The 18,690-nt window shown below is 40.8% G+C and overlaps 1 protein-coding gene across 2 annotated transcripts in view; it reads right to left on the reverse strand.

Moving 5' to 3' along the window:
- Window positions 1-1,129: 1,129 nt before the first annotated feature.
- The window catches only part of PLAGL1 (PLAG1 like zinc finger 1), a 48,617-nt gene continuing 31,056 nt past the window's right edge, over window positions 1,130-18,690 (reverse strand). For both annotated transcript variants that reach the window (XM_039569573.1, XM_019290199.3), the window contains 6 exons: window positions 15,718-15,873; window positions 14,540-14,652; window positions 12,149-12,298; window positions 8,834-8,953; window positions 6,820-7,316; window positions 1,130-6,415 (listed from right to left, as the gene is read on the reverse strand). In XM_039569573.1, coding sequence (XP_039425507.1) covers window positions 5,140-6,415; window positions 6,820-7,316; window positions 8,834-8,953; window positions 12,149-12,298; window positions 14,540-14,652; window positions 15,718-15,873 — 2,312 coding nt within the window. In that variant the 3' untranslated portion in view covers window positions 1,130-5,139. The remainder of the gene's footprint in view (window positions 6,416-6,819; window positions 7,317-8,833; window positions 8,954-12,148; window positions 12,299-14,539; window positions 14,653-15,717; window positions 15,874-18,690) is intronic.

The raw sequence follows: 18,690 nt of genomic DNA on the forward strand, positions 1-18,690 counted from the left end.
AGCATTGGCAACTGCTGCTGCATGTTCTGTAAAACTTGAGCTTTGCCAGGTGCTTTACAGAGCACTTTGGGCAGGTGAGAGATCAGTTTCAGTGCTACCCAAGAGCATTTTTCAGCTGAAAAAGCAGATGTGAGAAACTGGCTTTGAGTGGTGCAAACAAATGGTCTCATCCTTAATGTGCCTGGGAATGGTTTCCAGGATGAGCTGCTCCATCACCTCCCCACGAATACAGGTTTAATCTTCTTAGACAAAATAGAGTCAAATATAAAAGCTCCTTCTATAATAAGAAATAGCAAGTATATGGCTTGTTGCTGCTTTTAGACCACAAACGGACAACAGAAGATAAGAGCGGCTGGTCGGCAAGGATGTGTTCAAGCTTTCTTCTGACACATTATGGAAGATCTTAAGCAACACAATTTTCCAGCACCACTTCCACCTGAAGTGCTACAGCTACCAATAAAATAAGCAAACTGAAATTCATTGGCTTGGGTTTGGTTGGGGTTTTTTCTCTCTACACTACAAATCTTATTATTCTGTCCTTTTAAAAGCTGTGAGATTATTTGTATCTGTTGCCAAGGTTTAATTAAATGATTGCCTGCAGGGGATGGACATTACCAGCAGTTCATTCAATGGTTTTAACAAAATGTAGGAAGATCCAGTACCATGGCATTTTCTTTTTCTTCCTCCTGATGCTTTGAAATATTGACCAAGACAAGTGAACATTGTGGAATTTCATGTGAATATTTAATAGAATCTTTGAGTAAACAATGAATGATAGTGATTGATACGTGATAAACAGGCATGTGTGCTGTGCATCTTCTTCAAAGCACTTTGAGTTCAGACTAAAATCAAATCTCATTCTTGCATTAAACACTTTAACTGCTTTTAGAAATTGACAAGAAGACAGAAATGTTGTGGAGGTATATCCCTTCTTATTTTTTTGGTCACTTGATCTACTGTCAGTCTTGGATCACCTTGCATAAACTTTCAGTGATGCAACATGTTGAGGCTTTTTAGCCCAATAAGTTTTATTTAGGCTTTCACTTAAAATCCGTTAGGAATTTTCTTACCTATTAAATGCTCATGAAGTAAATGAAGATGAGAAATAGTTGGACACAGCAGTAATAAATACCATATTTTAAAGAGTTTAATTAAACTACTCAGACCCTAGCTAATAGTGATTAGATGGATACAGAAAAGATGACACTGAAGCAACTGTAACTCCTAGAGCCCAATATATTAAAGCAGTGCTGCTCAGCCTTTCTTTGAATCCAGGAAGAAGAGGGAAAACACCCCAAACCCACATACTGTGCAATATTACCACAGTTGCTTTCTTTAACAACTAAATAAATGAATCCTCAAATTTAGAGCAAGTGTTACTGTATTTGTTGTTGCGTGTGTGTCCCCATTATTTTCTGTGTATAGAATGTAGGATTTCACGGCTTAGTTTCCAAAACTATACAAAAAATATAAGGGAAGGAAAGGTGTACTAAAGAACAGCATTTTAAAAATTCCACTAGAAAGGAACCTATCATTAATATAGGGAATGTACCATCCCAGTTCAGACTGGCTATGAAAAGCCCTCTGAAATTAACAGCAACCCATTGATTAAGAAAATGAAAAGTTCCAACAGGAAAAGTTGGTAAATAAAACTGAAGGAAAAAGAAATGAGCTTGGTTTCTGATAGAGGATGGGAACTTAGCAATATAACTATTTGTGTTTACATAGAGGATGCAGTCTTTTGTTCCATGTAGTATAATTTTAGCTTCTTGACATTATTTCAGCAGGTTTACATGTCTTTTTTTTTCCTTCTTTCATAGAAAGAATACATTTTTTAATGAGACCAAAAGTTTACCAGATTTTGTTCTTTTACAGTATCATTTGATTATATTAATTCTGTTGTTTATTTGCCACATACTGCTCTGCTTCTACAGGTTTTCAAGCAGAGTTCAATTAAAAGAGTATTTTTATCTCTATTTGAATGTGAGGTAAAATATCCTAACATCTCCCAGATCTTTCTCTCCCATCTCTTAGCTGCTGTGCCATGGCCTATCCTACCTTCTCCATGGCAGTTACATCCACTTCTCACATTTGGAGGAGGAATGGACTGTGCCAGAGAGGGAAGACTGGTCAGTGCTTGGGCTGCTACCTTCCTCCACTGTACCCCCACTGGATGCGGGGCTGCCTCCCCACACTGGTGCTGTCACAGCCCTGCATGAGCCAAAGGCAGTGCCACCAGAGAGATGTCAGTTACGGATGGCCTCTGAGAAATGCTCACAGAGGCCTCCCTAACAAACATGATCAGAAAGTCCAGTCCCACTTCCACTATTAGATGGCACAGGGGTACCTCATGTCTCTTGAGTTGCAAGAATTTTAAAACAAAACTTTTTTTGAAAACATAACTTGTTGAAATAACCTGCCTTTCTTTGTCAGGGGACATCATCAGCTTCTGCTACATTTATGATGTCAAGAATCTGGAAAAAGAAAATAGGATGGGCTGATGGGTTTAAGCAGTATTGCACACTTAAGGTTTGCTTCTGTGCTTTACTTGCAGACACCACCACTGTGTGCTTTTTAAGCACTTTAAAATGCATCAAAAGTGATTATTTTTTTATTTGAATAAGACTTTGTCTTTAACCTGTAGTTACATATGCATTGCTGAGAAATGCTTGTCATCTTTCCATATTTCAGAAGAGGCTGAGATCAGGCAGCAGCACCTCTCTTGGCAGCCCAGAGCTCAGGCACCCTGCTCCAAGGACTGAAAGAGCAGCTGAAAGAACGTGCTCAGTGTTTGCATAATGTTTGCTTCCTAACATCACATTTCAATTCAAGGACAAGTATTTCAGTAATTACTGACACCTCTTATAAAACCACAAACCAAAATGACAAAATGCGTATGAACAGGCAGTGCTACAAATTTTTTTTTGTAGCAAAGGTTTTTCTTTTGTTGTAGTTTAGTTTTTTGGGTTTTCTTACAAGTACATAAGCTTGGATGAAGCCAAGTGAATATAATTTGTGCAAACAAGGGGAAAAATACAGTTAAGTGAATATACACACACACCCCTTTCCAAGTCCAGACAAAAATACAAGCCTAGCTGTAGAACGTGCATATAACATTGTTTGCAACCTTTTCCCTATTCTGGAACTTGTAATTTAAATAACTGCTTACTGGACATGACTGTGCAGTACCTGTTCTTTCTCCTGCTGTTGTCATTACAGGAATGATCTTAAAATTCCTTTTGGTTTGTCTTATGCCAAAAATTTTCATAATAAAAAATACCCCTCAGCACTGTATCTGCAGAGCATATTCTCTCATGAACTGCAGTAAGACAACCCTTCCTTAATCCAAGTATCAATCAACTTGTAAGAATATTCAAAGACATTACACAACTACAATGGTCCATAGCTCAATAACAGCAAAACAGCAATAATTTAAAAATTATTTTTTATTTGAAGCTCTCTGGAAATATTCCTGTGATTAATGAGGGAGAAGAGAACATGCTTGCTTCATGTTATACTTGTAATGATCATTGGGTACTATGAACTCTCTTTGGATTTAATGGAAGAGTAGTTCTAGGGGTTTGAGAATTTACTCAGATTCAGAAGTTCCGTGTCTGTTTTAGCTGCAACAGAATCCATTAGTAACTGCAACATTCCCTAAAACCACGATTATTTTTTTATACCTATGGATTAGGCAACAAAGTAAATTGTGAAGAGTTTGTTTATTTAACCATATCATCTACTGGAAAAAATTATTTTGGCAATTTCTGCTCATTCATGCATCAGGTGATGGGACTGTCCCACCAACACACTGTCCACTGGAACTGTTCATAGACAATTCACCCCAGGAAACAAATGGAAGTGTCCATGGTTCTAGTCTGCAAGAAACAAAGGCTGGAGCCCCAATGTTTCTGAGCAGAACACCCATGAGTAAAATGGCCTCAACCATTATCACACCCGCTAATTTCAGTCGACACTTGTAAGGCAGCTTCAGAACCTGGTTTTGAGCAGGGCCCAGTGTCAGCTCACCATTACAGCCCCTCGGTGCATGGACCTGCCCCTGGCTCCACACACAGCTTGGGCACAGGCTCCCCTGGGCCAGGGTTGGCTTTCTGTGAAAGCCCACATTTTCAGATGGTTACAGTGATCATTTCCCAGACTAAACGAAGGCCATTTTTATCAACAAAAGGTGAATAAAGGCCCCTTAGGTAGAATGCATTATTTTTTATTAACTGTCAAATTAATCAAGCTGTTGACTCAATGGGATAAGATAAGCTTAAATTTAAGCAAATGCTCAAGTGCTTTACAAGAGACAAAGTGAGAGAGAGAGCAGTGTCTGATGTCTTGACGGATTCAGCTTGAAATGAAAATTAATGTTCTGTTCTAACCTTTGAGACAATTCACTTCCCATTCCAAGGACTGCATGTATCCAAGACAGCAGTTCTTAACAGTCGTTCAGAAGTGGTAGCTATTTCCAGCCCTAGGAAAAAGGCAGGAGAGGCACACAGCTGAACTGCCCACCAGAAAATAAAATCTAGTTTAACATAATCATAATAGTGATGATCTTCATTTGAATAAAGCGAAACAGGGACATAATATTTACTCTTGGAATTATTCTGATTTAAATTAAGGATTCATAAAGTTCATTAATTAAGTGCTTAACAGAAATCTATCTGATGTTGATAAATCATTTGTTACATTTGCCATGTGTACAATTTTGCTGTGATTTATTTAAATTGATTTCTTTGTGATTTCCCCCCTCTTCCCATTCACCCCAACCGTATTACTCTTATTGCAGCAGCCAGAGTTTTATTGTGCCTGTTATGATACTTTGCTGTCATTGAAGATAGTTATTCAGTTGTTTGCATGAAAAGCAAGAAACAAAAATATAGAGGGAGCTGAGGGAAGTATGTTAGCGCTACTGTTGTCATATGCTAAAAAACTAATAGTATGAAAAATAGAGCTTCTTGTTTATTAACATCCTGAATTTAACTACCATGTTCATAATGTGCTTTGAAAACATCTGGGGCAGTTTTTCTTCAAAACAACACAAAACCAAAACCACCCCAGTCCTAACAGATTTAAGTAAGAAGCACAGTCTTTAAAAAAAAAAGGGAAAAGACCCACACAGGGTGATGGTTACTTGAAGGCATGGTGAAAGTGAGGCAATGTTACAGAATTTGTAGTGGATGGAAAGGAGCGAGGAAGATGATGCAGCTGGTTTATGGCCATCCCACCAGTTGCTAGCTGAAGACCTTGCTGTTGGCCGAGGCCATTCAGCCTGTGTGATGGTTCTTCTGAGCCAAACGCCATTGTGATGTCCCCAGTAGTGTTCTGGCTGTCACCTGGTGGGAGCTGCCAGAAACCCATCACATGAGTGAGATCCATGAAAGGCAGGCTTGCAGTTTCAGCTGCTGCCTCTGTCTCTTTGTGCACTGGGTACTTGTTAGTATCCCCTACAGGCCCTGAGGAAGCTTCTTCCATACTGATTTTGTGGAGAGACTGAGGTTCTGGTAATGGCAGGTCCTCGAGAAGATGCACATTGTAACCTTTAACATCCACTTTTATCGGTAGATTCTTGAGGGATCCTGCTGCAAATGAGGTAGAACTAAGGTCATATTTGTTAGGCTGATGAAGGTGCAGGTTGGTAGGGACAGCTGCTGAACATGGTGTGGGAGGGACAGCTGGGAGACTGTCTGCACAGCCCATCCTTTGCAAGTGAGGAGAAGACTCCAGAGGAAGAGCAGTTTGTAAGCTTGGCTGGGAATGAACATGTGAACAGTTGTAATCCTCTGTTTCTGAACTATTCACAATTCCATTCTGCACAGGGACCCTTTCAGGAAGAGGGGACAGCATGCTGGCATCTTCCTTCAGTCTGTATGAAAAGAGCTGGTCAAGGAGACCCACTGAGTCACCATTCTGCAACCTGCTCTTCAGCAGTTCTTGTGGATGGGTCTTCCTAGTATGGCGTGTCAAGTGGTCCTTCCGCCCAAACCTTTGGGCACAGAACTGGCACAGGAAGTCTTTGCAGCCGGTGTGTACCACCATGTGACGTCGCACGTCTTTACGGGTATAGAAGTGACGCTCGCAGTGGTCACACTTATGTTTCTTTTCCTTCATGTTGCCAGTTGGTTTCCCTGCATGACTTTTGAGGTGTTCCAACAGAACCTCGGTACCTCCAAACTCTTGGGCACACACCCTACAGGTTAGGTCCCCGCTGGTGGCAGCATGAAGAGCCAAGTGTCTCTTATAGCCTAGCTTGGTGTTGTACTTCTTGCCACACTCTTCACACTTGAAGGCCATCTTGTTAGGGTCATGAGTCTGAAGGTGATTCTTTAGGTGGTCTTTCCTATGAAAGGTCTTTTCACAGTAGCCACACTGGTGAGATTTCTGTGGAGAATGAGTGGCTGAATGCCTAAGAGAAAAAAACCAAAAACACACACACAAAAGTTACTTGTGTTTATATTTATTCTAGTACCTTTACTCTTGCAGCCTCAAAACTTGAAAACACTGGAACTACTGAAGGAAGGCATTTTCACAGCTTCTCAGGTTATTAGTAAAAGCCTACATTTTTTGGGGGTGAGGAAGCTGTTAATCATAAAGCATAGAGTAGATTAAAACTGCTCAACATCATCTTTTTGAGTAGCCACCATAATCCAGGGAGACTAGTTTTCTCCAATACTAGCAAAACCAGGAATAATAGAAACTGGACCTCAGGGATTAATTGTCACTAGAACACCCCAAAAGAAAAAGAAAAAAGATGTCTTTTCCCCCGCCCCCCCCACACCCAGCAGAAAAGGAATGCCTTCAGAGCTGTACCTGAGCAGTTTATATTTGGAAATGAAGGCTTTTGTGCATCCGTGCTGGGAACACTTGTAGGGACGCTCCCCTTTGTGCGCATAAGTGTGGACCGTGAGCTTGTCAATGGAATCAAATACCTTCCCACAGAGTCGGCAGGGATAATTATCTGGCTGCTTCACTTCTTTTCCCTTCAGCAGTGAAGACCGACCATTCCTCCATTTAGGTATAAACCTTACAAGAGCATCACAAGTGCTTGCTGAGCTGGCACAGCTGAACTTTGCAGCAGAGGAACAGGAAATGGTCCCAAAGCATTGAGTAATGCTTTTGCCTAATGATGCTCCTCTCAGTTTCCCTTTGAGTTTGTTTTTTGCTTTTACAGGTCCCAATTTATTTGGCGGTCTGAACCTCGTAGGAACGACTCGGTCTTTATGGATGCACTGGTGAGATTCCAGCAGAGCAAAAGTTGCAAAAGTGCTTCCACAGCTGGAGCATATCCAAGGGTCTATGGGCTCTTTCTGCAATGAGAACAGAGACAGGTCTTTCTTACCAGCCATTCTAAGGAAAGGTCATATTCTTCTCACTCATCTTCTCCTGGGCTTTTCCAAGACCCATCTTTGGTGACATTTACTTCCATGTGCTACCACCCAGTTGTTCAACTGGCAATAGATTCTCTCTAAGAGAACAAACTCAAAGGAAAAGTAAGGTTGGCTAAATACTGATTTACATGTTTTTGTTTAGCATTTACTGTAACAGTTCTGAGTCCCTCACCTTTGATCATCTGTGCTTACTGAATTTCAAAGTCTCTACATTTGTTGCATTTATGAAATTACTCATAAAAGCAGTTGTAAGTTGTACTTTATCTCTGGACTGACATCGTTTATCTGCTATTTCAGCCACACAAAAATGGGATGAGTTTCTGCACAGAAATGTGGTTTAGCCATACAGATTTCCTTGTGCCTTGGGCCAGCTCTATGCTTTACCACACAGCAATGGCCAATGGCTGCAGGAGAGACCTCCTCACTTAGTTTGACATTTGGCATTAGACTATCATTAACTGGATAGGAAACACCTTAGGTTTGGGGATGTCAAGCCTATCCTGACTTAAAAGCTTTTTTTTTTTTTTTTTTTTTGCAAACAGTGTATTATTTGGAAGTATTATTTCCATGGAAATAAGAGCTCTACTGGATTCAGCTGAATTCACTTTAAATACTGATATTATAAACATTCTGATGAAAAACAATTACCAAAAAACTTCAATCACTAATGAAATGTACTTTCAATTAACACATGACCATGTACTTCCTCAACTTCATCTACCTTTTATGTAAGCTTCTCATAAACTGTCCTTCTTTTCCTTTGCTCTTGGGATAGCTTGCTCTGGAGAGCATGGTGAGGCTGTGCCCACTCCATCTTTATTTCCAGACTGAGCTCTCCTCTCTGCTGAGACTCGTGTCTGATGCTGTGGCTCTCCCACACCTTCCTTCTGGGATATACTCTGAAGGCCTCACAAGCCTTCCTGGAGTATGAATTCCTGGTTCATTTGTATTCCCTGTTTCACATTCCTTCTAGATTAAGTATTGATTTTTCACAGCCATGTTTTCAACACTTGAACTTTTCCTATCAGTTTAAGGATTTCTGCTATGATACAGAGGGGAAGCATCTGAATTAGTAGAGAAGGGTTACTGAACAGGACAGACTGAAAACTCTGGCCAATCAGTCAGAGCAAAAGAAGGGGAAATGGTGAAAGAAGTCTGAGGCTGGACAGCTTGGTTATCCACAGATTAGTGCCAGTCTTAAGACTTTCCAAGAAATCAAGTGGTGCCACTTACTTCTGACTACATCCGATGGCTCCATTGGATCACAGACATAGGAGAGGAAGAACAACCTCTCTCTGAGTATCTGTTTGGCTAAAATTGCCGTACTCTATGGCCTACACTTGCATTACTAGAGTTACATGAACAGAGAAAACATGTAAATAAACCATAATTTAATATGTCTAGTGAAGGTTTCAATGCAGACTAGGGGTACTTACTGCTACTGGAGGCAAAGGAGACACATCTGATTCTTCTTTAATGAAGACTGCAGAAGCTTCCATAAATTTGGCGTAATCGGCAGCATACCATACTTTCAATTCTGTGTGGGGTTCAATTGGCTGTGAATGGAAAAAACCAACACCTGTTGACTTGTGTCAATTTTCCTAAACCAAAAAACAAGAAAGATAGGTGGGGTAGGGATGTGCAGTATTTTGTCCTTACCCAAATTGCATTTTTGATTCTCTTCAAATTATTGGTAACTTAGTTTCAAGATTCAAGCACTTTTTGAGCATTACTACCCACTAGGGCTTGACACTTTCTGTTTCTAAAAGCGAAATTGTGTATGCACAGAGATTTGCTGGGGGGGCCCAGTAGCAGGAGGGATGCCTCAATCCTCATGACCTTTGCTCAGCGAGATGTATTTGTCTGTGATATTCAGACATCCAGCACTCTTTCCAAGCAATGTCCCATGCCCATTCCTTGATGTCTGGAAGCCCACTGGACACAACACTTAACTACAGGGTACATACAAAGGAAAAACGCATCACGAATGCACAAGAGCTTGGATATCTCCTGGATAGGTCATACTGAGCAGGGGTGCAGAGCTGATCAATACATGGACTGCAAGGCAAATGGGCACCTTGCCATGCACTGGCTCTAATGCGTCAGGCTTGCTATGAGCGTGCTTTATTGTAACGCTGCCCTCCTGCCACTGAAGCCTTCCCCCACAGGATTAAAGGAGCTGGTAATCTGCAGTCTCCCATCCAGTCATGCTTGCCCAAATCTCTCCTTGGACTGGACTATGACCTCTTCTGACAAATACCGTCAGTCAGTACTATAGCAAATAGAAAAAGAGAGGAGTGATTACACTCACTGGCTAAAGAGCTATTAGTTCTTTAAACGCAAAGGAGAAAACTAAACTTTGGGGTCCTGATTTGTAGGACTCCCTAACCCTGTGCACAATTTTCTCCATCTATAATAAAAACCAACATTACTGTATCAGGGGTAGAGCCAAACTGTACATGTAGTTTTATTTTAACTAAGGTAAACTCACGCCACTGAAAGAAAACCAAACTAGCCAGGAAAGAGAGCAGCTGAGTTTTATTCCAGAAAATGTGTACATTTTGAAAACACCTGGCTTAAATATGGTCTGTCCTGAATTTTCCACTCAGTTAAGGACATGAGGCAGAGCCATTAACTAGAAGGCTCATCATGCATTGTGAGACAAACATTTGAGAATGTCTTGGGACCTTCACCTATGACACCTGAGACTGGTACGCACAAAAAACTGCACAGCGTAGCACTGTCATGACTTCCTGCCCAGCATTCCTGGACCAGCAGCCATCTCGTTTATGGGAAGCTGAGATGTGGTCAATGTGACTTTTGAGGGAGAGCAAGTGCATCAGTATGTGAAACAGACAAGTAATTCAAAAGCTTTAATCTCATTAAAACTGACACTAAATACCAGTATGCAAATCCACAAGTTGTCTTTTATTCTGTGCCATCAGTGCACCAATAAGAGAACTGCAGCACCCACATGAAACTCTCCTGGGATCAGACCAACAGCAACCATGGATGATTTTTATTTCCTCACAATTTTATACCTTTTAAAGCACTTATTTCTAGGAATTGCAGCCATTAGGTCAGCAAGTAAGCTAATGGTGGTATTAGTATGTCATTTACATGTGTGCTGTAGTTCCATGTCACTGAAATCCCATTTCTTTGCAATAACAGGGGGAAGAGGAGCCAATCCTACTCCCATCTTAATACACTTCGTCAAAAGTATCTCAAGAAAGTATCTTCTTAATCAGCCCTAAGCCAGCCTCACAGCCTGACCAGCAGGGTGTGCATAAGTGTAGCACAAGGCCATCACTTTTCATTGACCATGACAAAATCTGCAGGATGCCACAGTACCCTGAATGATACCGGGACTTCAGAGAAATAAAACCCAAGTAATGCCCTATGACACACAGCACAGAAAAGGTTCCAAGACACATGCCTCGTACTAGGACACTCTGTGTCAGTATACAGGAGACAACTCTCCATTAATGCCAGTGTGCAGAGTTCTGCTGAAGTCAGCAGAGAGTTGGTTGAATAGAATTTAAACTACACTGGAAATTTTAAGTTACCAGTTTATAACAAGTACTTCAAAAGTTCATGATTCCCAAATAAAGTATTAGTAATACTGTCAATTTTACAAACATATCATGCATTTCAAATTAAATTGAAATCTCAAATGATATGGACTGCATGAGAATCTCAAACACAGCCTGTCTCAGAGTAGCACATACTGTTTCAGATTTTGCTTTATTTTCTTAATAATTATTTTAATATTAATCCCAAAACCAGCTATACTCCATACTGTTATAAAAGACTTGTAGGTTATGAAATGTTACTATCTCATCATCAATATACAGTAAATATTTTTCTCACAGTGCAGGTGGAGAAACAAAAATGAAGGAAAAACTGTAAATACTACTATGCCACAGAAATATGTGCCAATCTTGGAAATGAAACTGAAATGCTGTATTTTAGTTCATAGTAACTTCTTTTCACTAATATTCTTTTTTTTTAATGTTGCTCACAATGACACACAAGCATTATGTTCAACAGATAGATCTCAGTTTCCCAAGTGTGCAAAAGAGTTATTTCTGGTTAAAACAAACTCTGCCTAAAAAAGTGGCCAAAACAATAAAAACCAATACTGTATGTTCTAGTTTTGTTTATAAACACAGAGTACCTTGTTCTCTCTCTTCAGACAAAGATGCAGTCCAGAATCTCTAACATAAACTTATCATTTCATGGCAACATTGCAGTATTCTAAGTTTTGCAGTTAAGTCATCGGATTTAATGAGCATGGAAAATTGTACATAAAGATTCACTTAACACCCTGCTCCTGAGCACAGGGTAACATGCTCAGAAAACAATATGTATCCAGAAATGTAATAAAAGAGAGGAATTTGTTTGTTATTTCCAGAATGAAGTACTGTTCAATGTAATAATGCCAATGTCATCATATAGCTACCTGGGATTGAAGAGTGTTCAGTTTAAACACTATCATAGGGAATGTTTTTCTGTTTCCCTCTGCTCAGTTTCTTCACTACCCACAACAGCAAGTACACAACACCTTTTCCCAACAAACCCCATACACTGCTTGCTTTACTATGGATTAAATGACATTAAAGGTGGTCTGTACGTAACGATCCCGTTGGCAGAATGTAATCAATCTTTCATTGTAAAAGAGTTAGTCTTTCAGAACCTTTGCCTATAAATTTCCTTTTGGATGACAGGTGAAGCGATGTAGGTTTAACTACCTTAACTGTTGTGAAGTAGACTTCTCCACAGTGCTGATAAGCCACAAGGGTCTGTTCTTCTTGGTTCCGGGCTAGCCGGACAAACATCATCCAGTTTCCACAGTCCTCATTGGGAGTGTCCAGAAAGTACTTCCCTCCATCTTTCAATACCTGAAACAAAGGGGGAGAACAGGAGAACGAACATGATAAAACCAAGTCCTCTATAGAGGCACATTCGTTTTCTTTAACTTGCAACCACAGCTATCAGTTATCTACCCTGTCTTGGTCATATGTCCCTTGAAATCATGGTTGTTTCGAAATAGATCACTCTTAATGAACACTGAGTGCAAAAGAAAGTGAAGAACAAGTACCTGCTGAGCACCCTGTTACTAAAATAACTGTAGGCCTTTGTATGTATTTCCAGTTTATATTTCATCATTTTTATGTTATATGAAGATAATATTATAAGAACTAAGTGCAGGCAGGTAGAGAGATAAGCTTTATGCCTTAATCTACTTCCTGAGCACTTGATAATCTCAAGCTTCAGTGCTGCTACATTTTTCATGGAACAATTGTATAACTTGTATTAATAAGTCCAGAGAGGTAACATACAACATAATGGCATTTTAACAGTCTTCTCTTTTTCCCCTTTACAATGCAAAAGTAAATACAAATGAACAATTGTGCCAGAAAGATCTCTTTCTTTTTGCTTTACTTCATTCTTCCCAGATTCCCTTCCAAGAGAATGCCCCTATGAGGCAGAAACTACCGACGTCAAACAAGACAGTTGCTTTTCTGCAATAGTGTCTCGACCATGGAGAAAGCTGCACAACAGATGTCAGCACAGCATGTATTTGTTCTACTAACCATGTAACTGAGCAAGTAACTGCAAAAAAAAAAAAAAAAAAGTTGCGTTTTCACTGCTTCTGGGAACTATTTTATCTAACTTCATCATGCTTCCGATGAAAGCACCTGCCCGCTGGACAAGTTTGGTCACATACTCATGCTAGGGAGAAGTCAAGGCAGCTCCTGCTGTCATGTAGGAAATCTGGGACTCTAATCTCCTCTTCTGAAGAAACAGTCCATTCATCAGCCAGAGCTGTGCTTATCACTGTATACTTTTAAGCAAACGGTGCTGACTGATAGAGGATAGGGTGTGGTTTACAATGACTTGGTGAAGAGGAAGGAACTGGGTGCTTAGCTCATCTATCCATTGTTAGAGAAGTACATTTTCTGCATTTGTAATAGTGTCTAATATAAAGACTGAAGAAATTTAGTTATAGAGAAGAACAAATGCTTTCTGTTGTCCACATGCCATGAAAATCCCATGATGGACAATGTTATTTTTCTGGCAGATGATTCCCATAACTTCCATGTGCAAATGGCATTTACAGCAACTACTGAAGCTATTACTTTTGCTCTCAAACAAAAGTTCAGAAATATTTCCTCACAACACAGAGTGTTTTCCAGTCGAAAGCTTCTGGAGAAAGCTCAAATGAAGACACAGAGTGTGTCACAGGACAGCTGCTGCTGGTGTCTCTCTATTCAGGGGTGAGAGGGCCTGACATGAAATGCAAACTGTGGGAGAACCGTGACCTGATGGGAAGTCCTGACGGAGGCTGTAGCTTGACCATGGACTCACTGTATGACACAGAGCTCTGCTGAGCCCCGACCCTGACAGCAAAATGCAAAGACCGGGGCCCAGAGGATTGTGATCAACTCTCACTCCCAAGGAACTCCTGCGGGAAAGGATGTGCATGTAGCTTTGTCTAAGCTGGGCTAGTCCTGAGAAGTCGTGATTTTTTCTGGATAAAGTACAAATAACAGTGTCATGGTCCGGGTGAGACGGTCAGTACCTACGTGTGCAGCAACAGAAGGTACCAGCCCTAAATAAAAATCTGATTAAATAAACTGAGCTAGTGCACTGTGTGTCAAAGTCTATATATAAATTAACAATTATTACTCATTAATAACAATAGCAATTAATAATAATTAAGAAGCGTTTCCCTATCCCTGCACTGTTTCTCCTTACTAAGCCGGTGCCTTAGTGCATATTTCTGTCACTCTTGCTAACTCAGTGAACAAATTCTTTTGTGTTATCTGGGAAGAAAGTTCAGTAGCCATGCTCTGTGAAAAGTTTATCAAGAGCCATTAGACTGATAGGCCTAACACCCTGGAAATGGTAAAACTAGAAAGCAGGAATGCAAACTTCTAGAAAACACAATATACAGGAAATTTTGGTACTTCAGGTTATACTGTACTGCCAAATGATGTGATTTACACTTATGCTTACAGATCAAAAGCACAATTAATGAACTCGATCAGATGGCAAATTGACTGATTAAAATACCTAAATATGTATGAACTGCTAAAGACACATATGCACTTCATAGAAAGGCAGTGGGTTTTTACCTGCAGGACTAGCCTGCTCTCATCATAGCAGGTCAGTTTTGTAGACAGTTGACCAACATAAGGACCAAATTGTGTTCTCTTCTGTATTCCTTTCTTTGCAAATACACCAAGGACTGTGAACAAAACAAAGACCAGTTTAATATTAGTACAGACATCACGAACTATTTCTTGGATGCTTACAGTTGTGAAAATGGAGATAAAATACTGCAGAACACATGGATTCTTTTTCTAGACAAATAAGCTCTGTAGATAATTCTAAGGTGAAGAAACTAAAAAGGATGTAAATAGGTAGCGATTTTTTTTTTTTTAATGGGAACTACATCAAATACAAAAGTGCTGAAAATCCATGACAGGATATTGAACTGGGTATGCAACACAAACCTGTTGATACTTCTCCATCTACAAACTGATGTTACCATAGTCCTCTGCTTTTTGGCATGATTTGGGAGGTTGTTCTCTCCTGATATAAGTGGAGAGAATCTATAAAAACACAGTATTAGCCTTCTTAATCATTCCAGTTATTCTGCTGCCACAATCAACGGAGTGACAGTACAGGCATCTTGTCATTCTTTTTCTGAAAAGGAACCTAGGCAGGACTAATTTTACACAGGTAGCTGTGGGCAATTTGCACGCTAAAGACACCATTCCCTTGTTCACATTTGGGCATTCAAATTGCCTTGCTTTTAGATGGAAACAACAGTCTTTCTATAATATGAATTTAAAATGCCGCAAAAGGTAAAAAAGATCCACTGTGATCTTTTGAGTTTGCAATGGGTGGATAAGGGATGTCATTTACCATTTTGTTTCTGACTTTTCATTGAATACTCTTTCCTGTTCTGCATGCTTGGGCAAAAAAGAAAAAAGTAGTAGTGCATGGCTGTTACTCTTAGATACAAATTCAACATTCATTAAACTTGGATTGACTGAACAGAGATAACTGGTTGCTCACAGCTAAGTGTCACACCAGCTCTGGCTAATGTCCTGCCATCAGTCTATGCATCTGTTACCAGAAATCAGTCATAAAAACAGTAGCTGACTGTGAGCTTTAGCTGTGCTCAGCTGAAAACAGTCTTCATAATGCTAATGCCCAATGATTATGCCTTGCGTTACTCATGAAAACAGGCCAGTGTTTTTGTCTCTTCTTTCTCAAATGTGGGAAAAAGAGTTAAAATACTTACTCTGCTGGTTTCCAGCTCGCAGCTCCAACACTCGCAAAGTGAGGTAGTGAGGTAGGGTGAGACGGGCTCGGCTGGGAATAACCCTATCTTTAGCCCTGATGAGTGGCCCGTGGAGTTTGCATTCTCCTATAAGGCTTTTACCGCAATCCTCACACCCTACAAATCCAGAAAAGGGAACCTGTTACTAAAAATGACATCCTGCTTTCCAATTTAGTCTCTTCTAATTTTGTCGTCTTGAGAACACATCTGGAATTACGAATGCTTTTCTTCACATCAGTGTTCTACATTAGGTAGTGAAAAGATTATCTGCAAGTCAAAACTGAACTAGGAAGGCTTGCAATAACACCTCCAGTTTGTGCATTCTCTCCTGTGCAAATTGGTGGGTCCTGACCTGTAAAGATTTATACATATGTTCATTCGGAGGTGTCACAAACAGTGCCTTTCAAGATTAGGATGGGAGCAAAACTGCACCTCACTGCATGCCCAGCTACAAAGCAAGGTGCATGTATTTATACAGAAATGTGGACAAAGTTGTCGGCAATAACCAAGGTAAGGTTGGTCCCTTCCAACCTTACCCATTCTGTGATTATGAAATTCTGAAATTTGCAGAGATCCAAGGAATCCGAGAAAAACTTTGTGTCTGCTGCACAGAGCATTCTCAGTAGAAGATGAGACCCTCAGTGTACCATGAGAAATGAGTATGATGGGTCCTACAGTCACAGCTCAGTTGACAATCATGCAGGGGCAGCCTTCTTGTAGGCTGTGCTGCCTGTGGAAGTAAGAAAAAGGGGCACACCACATCTCCCAGCTGTTGGTTCCCAATAATGACATCTGCAGGCTGAACACAGGGACCATCCAGAGAACTCATTAAAGAGAAATACATGCCTGCAAACTGATTTTCCCCCAGCACAGTGAGATATTTTTGGTTCAGTGCAGCTCAAACTGGTTGCCAGGGAAACTCATACAGAGCAGTGACAAAACTGAGCAATGAGACTTTCCAGCAGAAGGTCATCTCAGCACCGGCGTCACACAGGACGATGGGAAAAAGGGGACTTCTTGCACAAAACCTTTTTATAGACAGTAGAAACCAAACCAGTGAGCCAACAGTGCTTTACGACTGAGTTAAAAGGAAAAGCTGATATTGGTCATCCATGACTACCTCGTTTTGTTTTCCTTCTGAAAACTCTGCTGAGCAAGTCTATTCAGTAAGTGACAATACACAGCAGAGGAGGGGAGCCAGAACAGCCAAGAGAATCCAAGGGAGCAACAGGACACTGTAGCAGAGACTGTGGCAGGAGAGGTGAGGCTGCACCACAGACAGGGACTCATAACCAAGGAGCATAAAGTGCTCAGGAGACACTGCCTGGGGAGACATCAGAGATGGTCTTTGAAAAGGACAGTAGCACCATAAATGTCATGTTCAGGTTACCTCAAAAAGGTTTCTGTTTGTAAACGCAAGCAGGCACTTGACTGAAACATGCGCCTTGAGAGTCTAGTCCAAAACCTCCCCAGATAAGCCTAAAGTACTCCTACCGAGTTCTTCGGGCTCTCCATCAATTCTAACTGAGGAGATAGACTTGTGTGTTGGTCAGGCTGCAGGCACTACAATAGTCAGTATTTTTCAATAATTTGTGGACCCTGTAAGTTTTCTTTTGCCATGGCTGCCAGGCTGCACACCTGCACTGTGAATAGCTGAAAAACATGACTTTTTTTGCTAGTACTACAGATACAGAACATGCCCCTCTACAGCCTTCACTTCAAATGCACAAAAACTCCAACAACACAGCTGCCAGGCAGATTTTTCTTGTTATACACTTGTTTATGTACCCAAAAGTCCTTTACAGCTAGGCTGCAAGAAAATAAAAGTATTTCCTTGGTGATTTAACTTAATTGGCTTTTAAATAAATTCACCCTTCTGAGGGCAACAAAATTATGAAGGCTTCCTGAGCTTGCTTAGAATAATAGTGACTTTGTCTCAAGTCAAACAGCTCCTGCATGGAGAGTCATTGTATGCAAACGGCCGAAACACATTACCAAAAGCAAAATGGAGACAAAGAACTGCTGTTAGAGGAAGGATGTGTCTAATCGTAAAGTACACGACCTTATCAATCCATGCCATACCTCTGTGATTCATCACTAGCAAGCTCCTGAGCAAACCCTCTAGCTGCCCCAGAGCAGTGCCCACCTCCAAGGCCCCAGGGTGGGCAGCTCACAGGAAGGCTGGAAAGGAAAAGCAGGGGAAAAACAGTATCCCTTGAATAGCCTCCACATTCTGCAGTAGTGCTCCATTAGCTAACCTTCCTTGGTCCTCCAGATCCAAGACATAAGGTCTGAAATGATTCACACAGGGGTACTGGGGAGGCTCTCCTCTAAAACCAGGGACTGCTTTACATCTGACCAGGTGTTGAATAAGGGCCTCCAAGCTGAGCAGCCCCACAGACGGCTCCCCAAGCAGCACACCTCAGCAGCAACACAAAGATATCAGCTAGCCCTGAACAAAATTACCTGCAGAGCTTTTAAGCACCTTGCTAGCAGGCCTGGAATTCTGACCTGGCATAGCTGCCCAGCACCTTGAAATATGAGGCTGGCCCAGCTGGTTAGAGCGTGGTGCTAATAACACCAAGGTTGTGGGTTCAGGCCCTATACACTTAAGAGTTCAACTTGATCACCACTGTGGGTCCCTTCCAACTCAGAACATTCTGTGATTCTGTGAAACATCCAGAGCTGTCCAATGCTTGCTCTAAGAGTTTCTATGTTTCATTATACGGGTCATGAAGATAACTAGAATGACTTATTAAATAACAGGCATACTGAAATTACATTCACTACACTGTATTTCTGACCCCACACCAACATGTTAGTACCCTGACTGCAAATTTATTGCATTCTAAAAATTGCCAAGTGTACCAGAACAACAGGATTGGAGCACTAAAAATAGAACAACTTTAGGGGCTACTGTAGGGAACAGGGATC

Source organism: Corvus cornix, chromosome 3, assembly GCF_000738735.6.
Source record: "Corvus cornix cornix isolate S_Up_H32 chromosome 3, ASM73873v5, whole genome shotgun sequence".
NCBI lineage: Eukaryota > Metazoa > Chordata > Aves > Passeriformes > Corvidae > Corvus > Corvus cornix.